A 14114-nucleotide genomic window follows, 5' to 3' on the forward strand; every position below is an offset into this window, starting at 1 on the left:
GGGCGGGGAGGGAGGTGGGTTTGTCAGCTGGAGATACTAACTCACTGGAAGCCAGGCCTTTGTGGGGAGTCTCCCTTTCCAGGCACCCCTGAGATTAAGGCCCCCCCAATCACTAGTCACTCAAACTTTGGCCTTATAAGCCCCACCCCATTTTTATAAGCTGTTTGGGATGCACTCCTTTGCCCTGGCTACCAACACAACTGGGCTGCAACTGCACAGCAAGGGTTGTCCCATGGCACACCCTGCCATCAACCGCATTTGTGCACCGGTATCGCCCACACTGTGTTTTGAACCATTGAATTGTGGGGAAAACCTAGGCCATTTTCCCAGCCTGCCTTGCCAGGGGATAGAGTTTGCACAGGACGTGCACATGGAACAGCACTGGCTAGGCAAAGCATTCTGGGACACACTATTGCACAGACAGCTCAGCCGGTTCGGTGACAGGGGCACAGCTGGGAGACTCCCCCCCCCCCCTGTGCAGCTAAGACAGTATTAGGCCCTGGTTGCAAGAAGCTGACCATGTGCCATGCCATTGAGCTCACCAAGAGAAGGGCAGGCACAAACTACGCTCAGAGCCAACCAGCTGGCTACAAACTCAGTTAAAAGTTCTAGTACGAGACAACCTTAGATTTACTCCTCTGTGCCTGGAGCACAAGCAACGAGGAAGGAAAGGAAAATGGTTGGTAACAAGCAGAGATCCTGAGGATCCTTCGCTTCCTCAAACCTGTGAGCGTCCAATGGATACTTAGTCAAACCCCGGTTTGTTCTGGCTGGGCCAGGCACCAGAAAGCAGTTTCCTGCAGAGATAGCAAGGGTGCCTCTGTGCCCTTCCAGCAAGCAAACTGTCAGGGAGCGTGTGCTTAGCCCGCTGCTGCTAAGGCTTTCCAGGCCCAGGCAAAATGTAATTAAAGGGCAGACCTGTTTAGAAAAAAAATCCCTTCATTTCTCTTCTGTTCCTGATTTAAAAATAATTGGGCAGAGGTGTGAATGCAGAGCAGCTGGCAGAGATCAGCAAGGTAAGGGCAGCTGGGGCATAGTTAGGACACTGTGGAGTGAAGTGGCAGAGGACCAGAGACCTCACCACAGATAAGCAGAAGCCGAGGAAGCCAGGGGGAGCCTAAGAAGCTCCTGGCTACCTGGCCCATCACTCTGGACTGAGCACAGTTACGCACACTGCAGCTGTGTGCAGGGACGCCACAGAACACCAGTCAAGAGGCAGAGGCAGAGGCAGGGCCGGGAGCAAGGACAGAGCAGGGAGAGGAGAACTAGCACCTATCTCAGACTCAGGAGGAGCAAGGTAACCCTTTGATGGCAGGCTTTTCCCAGGGGTCACACCAGCTGGGATTCAAGGGTTAATACCCAGAGCAAAGATCTTACATTCCCTGAATGATCCAGACTGATATAAACTACAGGCAGGGACTGCTTCCTGCAGTGCCAAGATGCAGCCACCTCTGGGGAAGAGTGTGGCAAACGCATGGTGTTTAGCACAGGAATCAGGAAGGGATCCCATGGTGAACTGAAGCTGCCGGGGTGGGGTTTAATCCCACTGGAGTTTGGCCAGGACCGCAGGGTTAGCAGCCCTACCCTAGCACAGCACTGGGGACCACTCGTGACGAGCCATCAGGTCTATTTTCGGTTTTGCCACAAAGAATCCGGTCCAGTGCCCAAGTTGAAGAGGACACAAATGAGTCTGGGACCGATGCCCAAGTGCCGTGAAGCTTCAGGAGCAAAGCTGGGATCTCTCCCTTGTGGTCACAATCTCTCCATGCACTCCTGGCAAATGGCTCAGCACCTCTCTCAGGGCTGAGCCAACGCCTTCGGTGCAGCGGCAAGGCGCCCGGAGCGACAGTGATTGGACATAGGGTGACCATCGGGACAGTCCCAATTTTGGGGTCCTTTTCTTATATAGACTCCTATTTCCCCCCACCCCCTGTCCCAATTTTTTACATTTGCTGTCTGGGCACCCTAACTGGACAGAACAGCTGCCCCTGAGGCTGAGAGCAGAGACCTGGCTGGCAGACAAGACCCTTCCTTGGATACCCAGCAGGAGATGGCATCATTGGGCTCTTGCATGGAGATTAAAGTGACTCCTCAAATGAAACCGATACAGTCCTGAGCATATGGGCTGGGATTTACAAAGGCAGCAAGTTAGCGGCCGGTACTCAGCTCCATGACACTCAGGCAGAGCCGTGTTTGGAGGGATTGCATGGATAAGGAAGACCCATCAGTGTCCTGGTCTTTGTGCCAGGGAGCTCCTGGCATTGGCCATCACAGTAACACCCAGCACAGCGCTGTGTGTGATTACCAGTCACTGAAGGGGTTTGGTGCAGCCATGAGATCTCCAGCCAACGAGGAACAGGGAGGAGTCAGCGCTCGTAAGCATGTTTTCACTGGCAAAGCCGTTTCACCCAGAGCTTTGCAGACCTATGACCCAATGGGGGATTTGCCTGGGGCACCAGGGTTAGAGTGCCATAGGCTCGAATAAGCAGGGCTCTGTTTTACATCTCCCTGCAGCGGTGTTGCTCTCAAGGCTGGCTGAGTACAGAGGAGAAGTGTGCCACCTACTGAAATGACACCGCTTCCTACAGCGCAGTGATTTTCTCTGGAGACTTCTTATCAATGCGCTGAGCTGGCTTGGGTGCTTATGACTGTAGTGGTCACAGCACAAGGTGATACCATTGGAGACTTTTCGGATTCTGCAACATCTGACAACCCACTGAACTCCACTCCTGACCTCTCCCTGCCCCCAATACACATACTAAATGGTAGAGGTTTCTTACTGGCTTAATAAAAACCTCAATGAACACATCAACATGAGAGATTTTTTTTAAAAATTTATGTAAAGATTGACAGGTTGGATAACTATTGGATACATAAGCACTTAACAGTAAAGCTATATGGCACAGTGAGTATGTTTATAATCGGCACAGGAGCATCAATACACAGGTATAACACATTTTATCCCATTAAGAATTTTTAAGAGACATTTTTAGATTCAACAGCCTTTATTTCCTTTATCTAGTGACTAACTTCATTTTAGAGATTAAAAAAAACAAATCACTCATCTAATTTACTTATGACCTTGATGTACTCTTTGTGTAGGTCTCAACTTGCTCAATGAAACTGACGAGTCAGTTTCACTTTGCGGTTCATGTGAAGTAACATAAGGGTGCAACCTCTGGGTTGCCAGCAGTGTAGGGCACTGTTTACTTTAAAACAATTTACAGTAATTGTACAAGTAGCCAGCGGTGTGCATGGCGATCAGGCATCCGGACGCATCAAACACAGGTGAGCCAGAAGAGCCACAGAAGCAGCTGGTGTCATAGGTGACTATGTTAGGATTGGCAGTCACTTCCTGGAAGCTCCTTGGAGTGAACATGGGGATGCACTGGCTGGTTCTGCTCTCAGGGATGGTACCACAACTGGTGCTGCTGTGGCCTTCCACCTGCCCTTCCTGGAGGCGTTCTGTGCATCTCCACCCCCGCTCAAGTGGGGTTACTACAGAACAGCCATCTGTGGACTTCTCCTTTCCATCTGGGTGGCCAATAATATAAATCAGGCCACTACATGGTGGTGAAGATATATATTTTGCCAACCCATTTGGGAATTTAGAGCTCCTTTCCTTCAATTTCAAGATGGCGTAATCAAGAGCCTGGTCTGAGACTTCCAAGCAAGGCTCTATGTAGAACCAATCATCCTCCTTAGGGTGTTTGGTTTCATAAGAGAAGGCACCCTTGACAGACTGACTAATTTCTGCCCAGTGCTGCTCCTCGACTCCTGGTCCTGCTACACTGCTCACCACGTGATGACAGGTGAGGACGTACCCATCACATAATACAAAGCAAGTGGCACAGCCCCTGTTTCCATTGTAGTCCCATTCTACATACCCTACTGAGTTGCTGAGTCCAGCAAGGAGTCTATGCACCCGAACTGGAGTGGAGTTCTTCGCCTCCTTACTAAAATTTCTTCTATGCAGTTCCAGCAGAGCTTTGACATGTTTGCCTGACTCTCGAACCTCCTCCTTAAAGAACTCTTTGATCAATTCACTTTGGTTCTTTAATTCAGGATACTGGACCAGAACAGCTAGATTGATAGAATTCTAAATTGATAGACTGCTTCCCCCGTCGCTCCCGAGCGGCCCCACCATGCTGCTCATTCCTTGCCTTAACGGCACGCTCAGATACAACCTGCACCTCACTCAAATGACTGATTGTCTAAGTCATTGACAAAATAGTGACTATAGTGGAATGTTTCGCTGTTCTCCACTAGATACCACTCCTCTTCCTCCAAGAGGGGCAGAAACCGTCCATCCTTGCTCAGAGCTGTCTTGATGGTCTCCCCTTTTGGGGCAAAGACGCATATCTTGCAGCACTCTTTTGTAAGCTCCTGGCACAACATTATTTTTTGAATTTGCACCCCATCAGGCCCTTTCTTTCCAGTGGAAGTGATATAAAATACAACTCATTCAGTCCTTGTGCTGTCGAGCTGGCGGTATCCTTGCTCACCACCTTTCTGGTCTCTCTTCACTTTATAAAACTTCACTGCAAAGTGGGAATTCTGAGGAAGGCACTTGAGGGGCATTCCCAACTTCACAAACCCCTTAATCTGCCTCTTCCCCTGCAGATACGTCTCCTTGCCCTGCTGCTTCTCGATGTGAGTCTGGATACGTTTCAGAGCCATCAGGGCCATGTAAATACTGTCACTGGCTTTGCCTTTCACCACATACTCCACTCCATTTTTACCTAAGTTAATAGTGAATTTTCTATCCTCACTGTCATCGGATTCAGGGTCTCGGGTTCCAGGTTTTTCAGTAGACATCGGCGTATTGCCAATGTCCTTCAGAGCACTGGCACCAGTGTTCGATCTCATCCTGGTTGGCGTGAGGGGGTTTGAACCCTGCACATTCTCTTGCTGAACAATAACGATAACAACAAAAACCAGTGTGAATGAACAACAGCTGCAATTTCCCTTTTGTAGCCCTACGTCAGTGCTCTTCACTATTTCTGAAGTGGGGGCCACTTTGGCAAAAAACCTTCAATGTGAGAGCCACATGGGGTGGGGTTGAGGGGTTCAGAGTGTGGGAGGTGACCCAGGGTAGGGCAGAGGGTGGGGTGCAGGGGTGAGGCCTGCCAGGTGGGGCCAGGGATGAGGGGTTCACGGTGCAGGAGAGGGCTCAGGGCTGGGACAGAGGGTTGGGATGCAGGAGGGGGTGAGGGCTCTTGCTAGGGGTGCAGGCTCTGGGGTTGGGCTGGGAATGAGAAGTTTGGGGTGCAGGAGGCTGCCTGGGGGCTGAGGCCATATGCCAGAAGACAACAGCCTCTGTCCTCGTGCTCTACAGTGAGTACATAATGTTCCCATGGCCAGAGGACTCCCCCCAGCCCTCTCCCTGCTGGCGGGTGGCACGGGAGCTCCGGGGGAAGGAGCCTTTTCTTCCCCCTGCTGGCAGCAGGAGCTCCGGCTGGGGAGAGGCACATAGCAGCCCTGCAAGCCTCAACTTGCTCCTGTCCCCAGTTCCCGCTCCCCCCCTACTTCTCTCCTCTCCAGGTCCCTGCTATGTGGCCACCCAGCCCCACTCCGCCCCTAGCCCAGCTCTGCCCTCATTCCCTCTCTGCCCCGCAGGCCAGCTCCACCGCTAGCCCCAGCTCCTCCCTCTTCCCCAGTTCTGCCCCCAGCTCCACCTTCAGCCCAAGCTCTTCCGCTGAGCCAACTCTGCAATAGTGGAGTGGGGTACAGACAGATTCCATTATGGGGGCATGACAGGAAAAGTTTGAGAACCACTGCTCTAACGGGTTTGGGACAGGAACTGTCTTACATTATGTGTGCAGACAGCACCTATCACAGTAAGATAGGTGCTGTCTGCACACATAATTGCATGGACCATGATTGGAGCTCCTATGTGCTACCACAGTGCTAATAAAATAATAATACATCATATGAGGAAATCTGATTTAGAGTGAATTACCAGAAAGTAATATGGGATGGTATGTTTCTGGGGGGCATTGGCTGGACTCCTGCCAATGGGTGGCTTCCTGGCACTCATGCTGGCTCAGGAGCGGGAATAATAAACTAAAGAGTCAAAAGATTTCAGTGTTAGGAGACAGCTGAGAGAGAGTATGGACAATCCCTATTCACGTCCCATCTGCTTTGTCCTTCATCCTCCCACCTCATCACCACCCTTACATCCGTGACACTCAGCAGAATGAGTATGGAAACAGTGCACCATTGCACACAAGTTTTTGGAAACACGGCTACCTCTCTGAAACCTGTCCTCTTTGGAAATCCCCATGGATCGTCCCACCTGGCTGGGGCAACAGGTCACACTCAGTACTGACCACACAACAATGTGGTGGGGCAGGCAGATACCACAAGGAAAGGGAAGGAGGAGCTGACTAGGTGGGAGGGATTCTTTGTTTTCTCTGCAAAAGAGATTTTTTGGTTCATTTACCCACTTGACCCTCCCTGAGAGGTCCTCCCCGACTCATGAGATACAACCCCAGCCCATTCCCCCATGGGGGCCTCCCCCTCCTGATCCCCACAAAGCCCTCCCCTGCTCAGCCCTCCCATCCCCCCACAGGGTCCTGCCCTCTCTCCTGGTCCCCACAGGATCCATCCCTCTCACAGCCTCCATCTAGGACAGTGGTTCCCAAACTAGGGGTGCCGCTTGTTCAGGGAAAGCCGCTGGTGGGCCGGGCCAGTTTGTTTACCTGCTGCGTCCGCAGGTTCGGACGATCGCGGCTCCCAGTGGCCGCGGATCACCGCTCCAGGCCAATAGGAGCTGCAGGAAGTGGCGCGGGCCAAGGGATGTGCTGGCCATCACTTCCCGCAGCCCCCATTTCCCTGAACAAGCGGCGCCCCTAGTTGGGAACCACTGATCTAGGACCTGCCCCCACGGGATCCTCCCCCCCTCTATCCCCCTTCCCGGCCAGTCCCCCGGGGCTGCTCGAGCCTCTCACCGGGTCTCGGCTGCGCAGGTCGGGAGGCCAGCGGACAGTCACACGGTTCCCACCATGGGGGAGAGGCGGGATTCACGTCTCATTGGCCGCTGGGACGTGGAGTGGGGGGAAGAAGATGGGGCGAGTCCTCCTTGTCATTGGGCCGTCCTCAAAAGCTGATTGGCTGCTGGCTTCGCGGCGGTTGCTGAGTTGGGGAGAGCACGGGGCAGGGAGGTAGTTCGGCTTCCTTCAAGGAGCGCAGCCAATGTGGGGAGAGGGGCTCGATCACCATGACAACCCCGTCATGTGCCTGGCCCCGCCCCCACGAGGTGGGAAGGCGGCTGGAGATTTCCCCACGTTCTGCACAGGTGCAGGCGGGGCAACTCCTCGGGGCCAGGGCCGGCTCTAGGCACCAGCAAAACAAGCAGGTGCTTGGGGTGGCACATTTCTAGGGGTGGCATTCTGGCGCCGGCCATGCCGCCCCAGAAACGTGCCCCCGCCACCCCGGCTCGCCTCCGCTCCACCTCCGCCTGCTCCCCTGAGCGCGCTGCCGCCGCTCCGCTTGTCCCCGTCCCTCCCAGGCTTGCCGCACGCGAAACAGCTGTTTGGCGCAGCAAGCCTGGGCGACAGGGTGGAGAAGCCGAGTGGCGGCGTGCTCGGGGGAGGCGGTGGTGGTGGAGCGGAGGTGAGCTGGGGCAGGGAGAGGGTCCTCTACCCCCCCGTTACTTCCTGCACTTCCGCATTTCCCCCCCACCCTCGCTCACTTCCGCTCCGCCTGCTCCTCTGAACGCGCTGCCTCTCCCTCGCCTGAGAGGGAGGGGGAAGCGGAGCGGCGGCGTGTTCAGGGGAGCAGGCGGAGCGGAGGTGAGCTAGGGTGGGGGGTTGTGGGGGGGGAGCCACAGAAAGCAATGGGGGGGGAATCCGGCACACCCAGGGAGGACGCGGGACCGGGGATTTGGGGAAGGGGTGGGAGGTGGGGGGCACGAAAAAAAAGCAGGGGCTGCCAAAAATTTTTTTTGCTTGGGGCAGCAAAAATCCTAGAGCCGGCCCTGCTCGGGGCTGAAGCCCTAAGGGGAGGGGTGGCAGAGGCCGACCTGGAAATGGGCCAGTTAGAGTCACTTTTTATATTTTACTCCAGCTCTCGCTCTTTTTAACTCCCTTACCATCCCTGTGCTCTTTGATCCCCACTCACATATCTTCCCCTTCAGCTGCCCCCTGTAATTTTCTACCAGTCTCCGTAGAGCGATTCCCTCACTCTCAGAACCACATGGCCCGAAATTCTTCTGCATTACACCAGGATACATTGTGGACACAGTGGTTTAACGCACATCTTTACCATGGGGGCTTCTTGAGCTTGGTGATATCCCAATAACTTGAAGACCACTCAGGTTTCAGTGTAAACAAGAACAAACTTTATTTTACAGGGACTTACTGGCACCCCTTCTCGGCTTCTCTTCCACATGACCCCCCTTGGGGCAGGGCCCCTTCCTCTTCTGGGTTTCTAAAAAGAGCCACACCTCATAAGCAGACATTCCCAACTACTACAAGCTTGCCATCCTACCTACCTGCAGCTTAAGAACAAACCGTATGCCAGCTGGTTATGGACTGCCCTCTTAATCATCTTGATAGTGGCTTGATGCACTTGATGTCTCTGGTTGATGCTGCCATGACAGAGTGACTACTTTGTTACCCTAAAATTTAGATGCAACTTATGTTACCTACAAATGTGTCTAATTTAACAAAAGGGTAACAAGATTGTGGTCCACCCTAAAGGAATTGCCAGGGTGTTACCAGGGGGCTTGTGTCTGACCTTCAGAGGGCTCCCCAGAGCAAGCTAATCTTGCTAACCCCTGAAAGGACACGGATACAACCTCCCACTCAAGGATGGACACACAAGCAATAATTCTTTGAAAACAAAAGAATTATTTATTTAAAGGAAATAAGTGGTTACAATGTATTTAATAAAGCAAGAAAGAATACACAGAACATAGTAAAATGCAATAGAATTACATTTAAAGAATCATATAAATAAAGCGGTGCAAAAATAAGACAGACTACATAGAATAGCTATCACATACAGGAAATACAGTAGTTTCAATGTAACTTGTATAAAGGTTCCACATACATAAAGGCTTTTCGTCTTACTGTTACAATCTAGTCCCATGCTTAATACAATGTAATATGTGCAGTCTCTATATACACATATGAGAAACCATCAGTGTGCCATCAGAAGCCACATGCCAGAAGACAATGGCCTCTGTCCTAGAGCTCTGCAGTGAGTACATAATGTTCCCATGCCGATTCGGTGACATTTTAACACTCACTCTGTGCAGATGTGTATGACACCACTCTAAAGCAGCAGAGACTCAATTTCTGCTCCTCTCCACCTCAGCCCCTTCCCAATAATTTCCCAGTGACTAATTTTAAAGCCCCACCTAAAATTACATGTTTATGAACTTCTTGATTTGAAATCATTAAAAAAAATTATTACTTTCTCCCATGGTGTTATAATGAACTGGGCAGTGTGAATGTGTTATTAGTGCCCTCTAATGGAGGGAATCAGAAGTGCTGTACTTGTCATATGCCCTGTACTGCTCGAGATTCCCCTTTAGTCCAGGTGAGTGGGTAAGCTCAGTTTTTAGGGCATGAGGAGCATTGTTCTATCTCCACTGCCTCCCTGAACTCTGTCCTTGCTCCGTATGTACAGCATAGTGGTGACAAATGTTACAAGGGCACGAAAATTAGCAATAACCACTTGCCTTACCCTATCTGTACCAGTAAGTGGCAGTAACACTCCCTGCATTTGTTGCATTGTCCTGTGACTTAATTTCCTTTCCCCCTTTCACATCAGGTCTTTAAGCATTCCCATGTGAATGAGAACTGGAGCTTTCTTGGCAATGGGTTATCCTGAGATACAGCCAACGCTGCAGTCAGCCCTGCTGGGTCCAAAGGGGTCTCCTTCTGATGGGATGGTGGAAAGGTGCAATCAGATTCTGGGGGTTCAGCTGGCTATCTTTACAGAACAGCACCAAAAGGACTAAGGCTGAAACTATATATTTTGGCAAATAAACTATTCATCTGAAAAATTTTGCCCAGCTCTGCCTCCAACAATGACAAGACAGCTACAATCTCCAACCAGCTCTAGAGATAAGCAAATCACCTAGTCACGCAGCCACCTACTGAGGATGATGATGCTGAAAGACAGGGCCACTGAAAGGTGGCTGGAGCTCCATGCAATCTGAACAATGCACAATAAAGGTGAAGAGAACACAGGAGAAGGGGCAAAAGCAGCTCTCTTTGGACTCATCTGGGAGGGGAATTTGCCTGTATTCCTTTGTTATCTCTAACAACGTTGATGAATTTGTTGTTCCATGACCAGAAGAGTTAGTTACTAGGCCCTGGTCTATACTAGGACTTTAGGTCGAATTTAGCAGCGTTAAATCGATGTAAACCTGCACCCGTCCACACGATGAAGCCCTTTATTTTGACTTAAAGGGCTCTTAAAATCGATTTCCGTACTCCACCCCTGATAAGTGGATTAGCGCTTAAATCGGCCTAGCCGGGTTGAATTTGGGGTACTGTGGACACAATTCGACGGTATTGGCCTCCAGGAGCTATCCCAGAGTGCTCCATTGTGACTGCTCTGGACAGCACTCTCAACTCAGATGCACTGGCCAGGTAGACAGCAAAAGAACCATGAACTTTTGAATCTCATTTCCTGTTTGGCCAGCGTGGCAAGCTGCAGGTGACCATGCAGAGCTCATCAGCAGAGGTGACCATGATGGAGTCCCAGAATTGCAAAAGAGCTCCAGCATGGACTGAACGGGAGGTATGGGATCTGATCGCTGTGTGGGGAGAGGAATCCGTGCTATCAGAACTCCGTTCCAGTTTTCGAAATGCCAAAACATTTGTCAAAATCTCCCAGGGCATGAAGGACAGAGGCCATAACAGGGACCCGAAGCAGTGCCGCTTGAAACTTAAGGAGCTGAGGCAAGCCTACAAGAAAACCAGAAAGGTGAACGGCCGCTCCGGGTCAGAGCCCCAAACATGCCGCTTCTATGATGAGCTGCATGCCATTTTAGGGGGTTCAGCCACCACTACCCCAGCCGTGTTGTTTGACTCCTTCAATGGAGATGGAGGCAACACAGAAGCAGGTTTTGGGGATGAAGATGATGATGATGATGATGAGGTTGTAGATAGCTCACAGCAAGCAAACGGAGAAACTGGTTTTCCCGACAGCCAGGAACTGTTTCTCACCCTGGACCTGGAGCCAGTACCCCCCGAACCCACCCAAGGCTGCCTCCCGGACCCGCCAGGCGGAGAAGGGACCTCCGGTGAGTGTACCTTTTAAAATACTATACATGGTTTAAAAGCAAGCATGTGAAAGGATTAATTTGCCCTGGCATTTGTGGCTCTCCTGGATGTACTCCCAAAGCCTTTGCAAAAGGTTTCTGGGGAGGGCAGCCTTATTGCATCTTTCATGGTAGGACACTTTACCACTCCAGGCCAGTAGCACATACTCGGGAATCATTGTACAACAAAGCATTGCAGTGTATGTTTGCTGGCGTTCAAACAACATCCGTTCTTTATCTCTCTGTGTTATCCTCAGGAGAGTGAGATATCATTCATGGTCACCTGGTTGAAATAGGGTGCTTTTCTTAAGGGGACATGCAGAGGTGCCCGTTCCTGCTGGGCTGTTTGCCTGTGGCTGAACAGAAATGTTCCCCGCTGTTAGCCACGGGGATGGGGGAGGGTTGAGGGGGTAGCCACGCGGTGGGGGGAGGCAAAATGCGACCTTGTAATGAAAGCACATGTGCTATGTATGCAATGTTAACAGCAAGGTTTACCCTGAAAGAGTGTAGCCGTTGTTTTATAAAATGTGTCTTTTTAAATACTGCTGTCCCTTTTTTTTTCTCCACCAGCTGCATGTGTTTCAATGATCACAGGATCTTTCCCTTCCCAGAGGCTAGTGAAGATTAGAAAGAAAAAAAAAACACACTCGCGATGAAATGTTCTCTGAGCTCATGCTGTCCTCCCACACTGACAGAGCACAGATGAATGTGTGGAGGCAAATAATGTCAGAGTGCAGGAAAGCACAAAATGACCGGGAGGAGAGGTGGTGGGCTGAAGACAGGGCTGAAGCTCAAATGTGGCGGCAGCGTGATGAGAGGAGGCAGGATTCAATGCTGAGGCTGTGGGAGGATCAAACCAATATGCTTCAGTGTATGGTTGAGCTGCAGCAAAGGCAGCTGGAGCACAGACTGCCACTACAGCCCCTGTGTAACCAACCACCCTCCTCCCCAAGTTCCATAGCCTCCTCACCCAGACGCCCAAGAACGTCGTGGGGGGGCCTCCGGCCAACCAGCCACTCCACCACAGAGGATTGCCCAAAAAACAGAAGGCTGGCATTCAATAAATTTTAAAGTTGTAAACTTTTAAAGTGCTGTGTGGCCTTGTCCTTCCCTCCTCCACCACCCCTCCTGGGCTACCTTGGTAGTCATCCCCCTATTTGTGTGATGAATGAATAAAGAATGCATGAATGTGAAGCAACAATGACTTTATTGCCTCTGCAAGTGGTGATCGAAGGGAGGAGGGGAGGGTGGTTAGCTTACAGGGAAGTAGAGTGAACCAAGGGGCGGGGGGTTTCATCAAGGAGAAACAAACAGAACTTTCACACCGTAGCCTGGACAGTCATGAAACTGGTTTTCAAAGCTTCTCTGATGCGCACTGTGCCCTCCTGTGCTCTTCTAACCGCCCTGGTGTCTGGCTGCGCGTAACCAGCAGCCAGGCGATTTGCCTCAACCTCCCACCCCACCATAAACGTCTCCCCCTTACTCTCACAGATATTGTGGAGCACACAGCAAGCAGTAATAACAGTGGGAATATTGGTTTCGCTGAGGTCTAAGCGAGTCAGTAAACTGCACCAGCGCGCCTTTAAACATCCAAATGCACATTCTACCACCATTCTGCACTTGCTCAGCCTGTAGTTGAACAGCTCCTGACTTCTGTCCAGGCTGCCTGTGTATGGCTTCATGAGCCATGGCAGTAAGGGGTAGGCTGGGTCCCCAAGGATAACTATTGGCATTTCAACATCCCCAACAGTTATTTTCTGGTCTGGGAATAAAGTCCCTTCCTGCAGCTTTTGAAACAGACCAGAGTTCCTGAAGGTGCGAGCGTCATGTACCTTTCCCGGCCATCCCACGTTGATGTTGGTGAAACGTCCCTTGTGATCCAGCAGAGCTTGCAGCACTATTGAAAAGTACCCCTTGCGGTTTATGTACTCGCCGGCTTGGTGCTCCGGTGCCAAGATAGGGATATGGGTTCCGTCTATGGCCCCACCACAGTTAGGGAATCCCATTGCAGCAAAGCCATCCACTATGACCTGCACATTTCTGAGGGTCACTACCCTTGATATCAGCAGATCTTTGATTGCGTGGGCTACTTGCATCACAGCAGCCCCCACAGTAGATTTGCCCACTCCAAATTGATTCCCAACTGACCGGTAGCTGTCTGGCGTTGCAAGCTTCCACAGGGCTATCGCCACTCGCTTCTCAACTGTGAGGGCTGCTCTCATCTTGGTATTCATGCGCTTCAGGGCAGGGGAAAGCAAGTCACAAAGTTTCATAAAAGTGCCCTTACGCATGTGAAAGTTTCGCAGCCACTGGGAATCGTCCCAGACCTGCAACACTATGCAGTCCCACCAGTCTGTGCTTGTTTCCCAAGCCCAGAATTGGCGTTCCACAGCATGAACCTGGCCCATTAGCACCATGATGCCCACATTGCCAGGGCCCGTGCTTTGAGAGAAGTCTGTGTCCATGTCCTGATCACTCATGTGACTGCGCTGATGTCGCCTCCTCACCCGGTATCGCTCTGCCAGGTTGTGGTGCTGCATATACTGCTGGATAATGCGTGTGGTGTTTAATGTGCTCCTAATTGCCAAAGTGAGCTGAGCAGCCTCCATGCTTGCCTTGGTATGGCGTCCGCACAGAAAAAAGGCGCGGAACGATTGTCTGCCGTTGCTCTGACGGAGGGAGGGGCGACTGACGACATGGCTTACAGGGTTGGCTTACAGGGAATTAAAATCAACAAAGGGGGTGGCTTTACATCAAGGAGTATTTCAGGCAGGACTTCACGGAGGGTTCCAATAAGAAATGGTGCACCTAAGTAATTGTTCTTATTGGA

The 14114-nt window shown here is 51.4% G+C and overlaps 1 protein-coding gene across 1 annotated transcript; it reads right to left on the reverse strand.

Moving 5' to 3' along the window:
* Positions 1 to 3211: 3211 nt before the first annotated feature.
* Positions 3212 to 4869, reverse strand: LOC102935849 (serine protease FAM111A-like). Its single transcript, XM_027830618.3, is given in 3 exon segments — positions 3212 to 4084; positions 4086 to 4196; positions 4198 to 4869. Coding segments are annotated over 3 exon segments (1656 nt in total).
* Positions 4870 to 14114: the final 9245 nt, after the last annotated feature.

This window comes from Chelonia mydas, chromosome 6 (assembly GCF_015237465.2).
Source record: "Chelonia mydas isolate rCheMyd1 chromosome 6, rCheMyd1.pri.v2, whole genome shotgun sequence".
Lineage (NCBI taxonomy): Eukaryota > Metazoa > Chordata > Testudines > Cheloniidae > Chelonia > Chelonia mydas.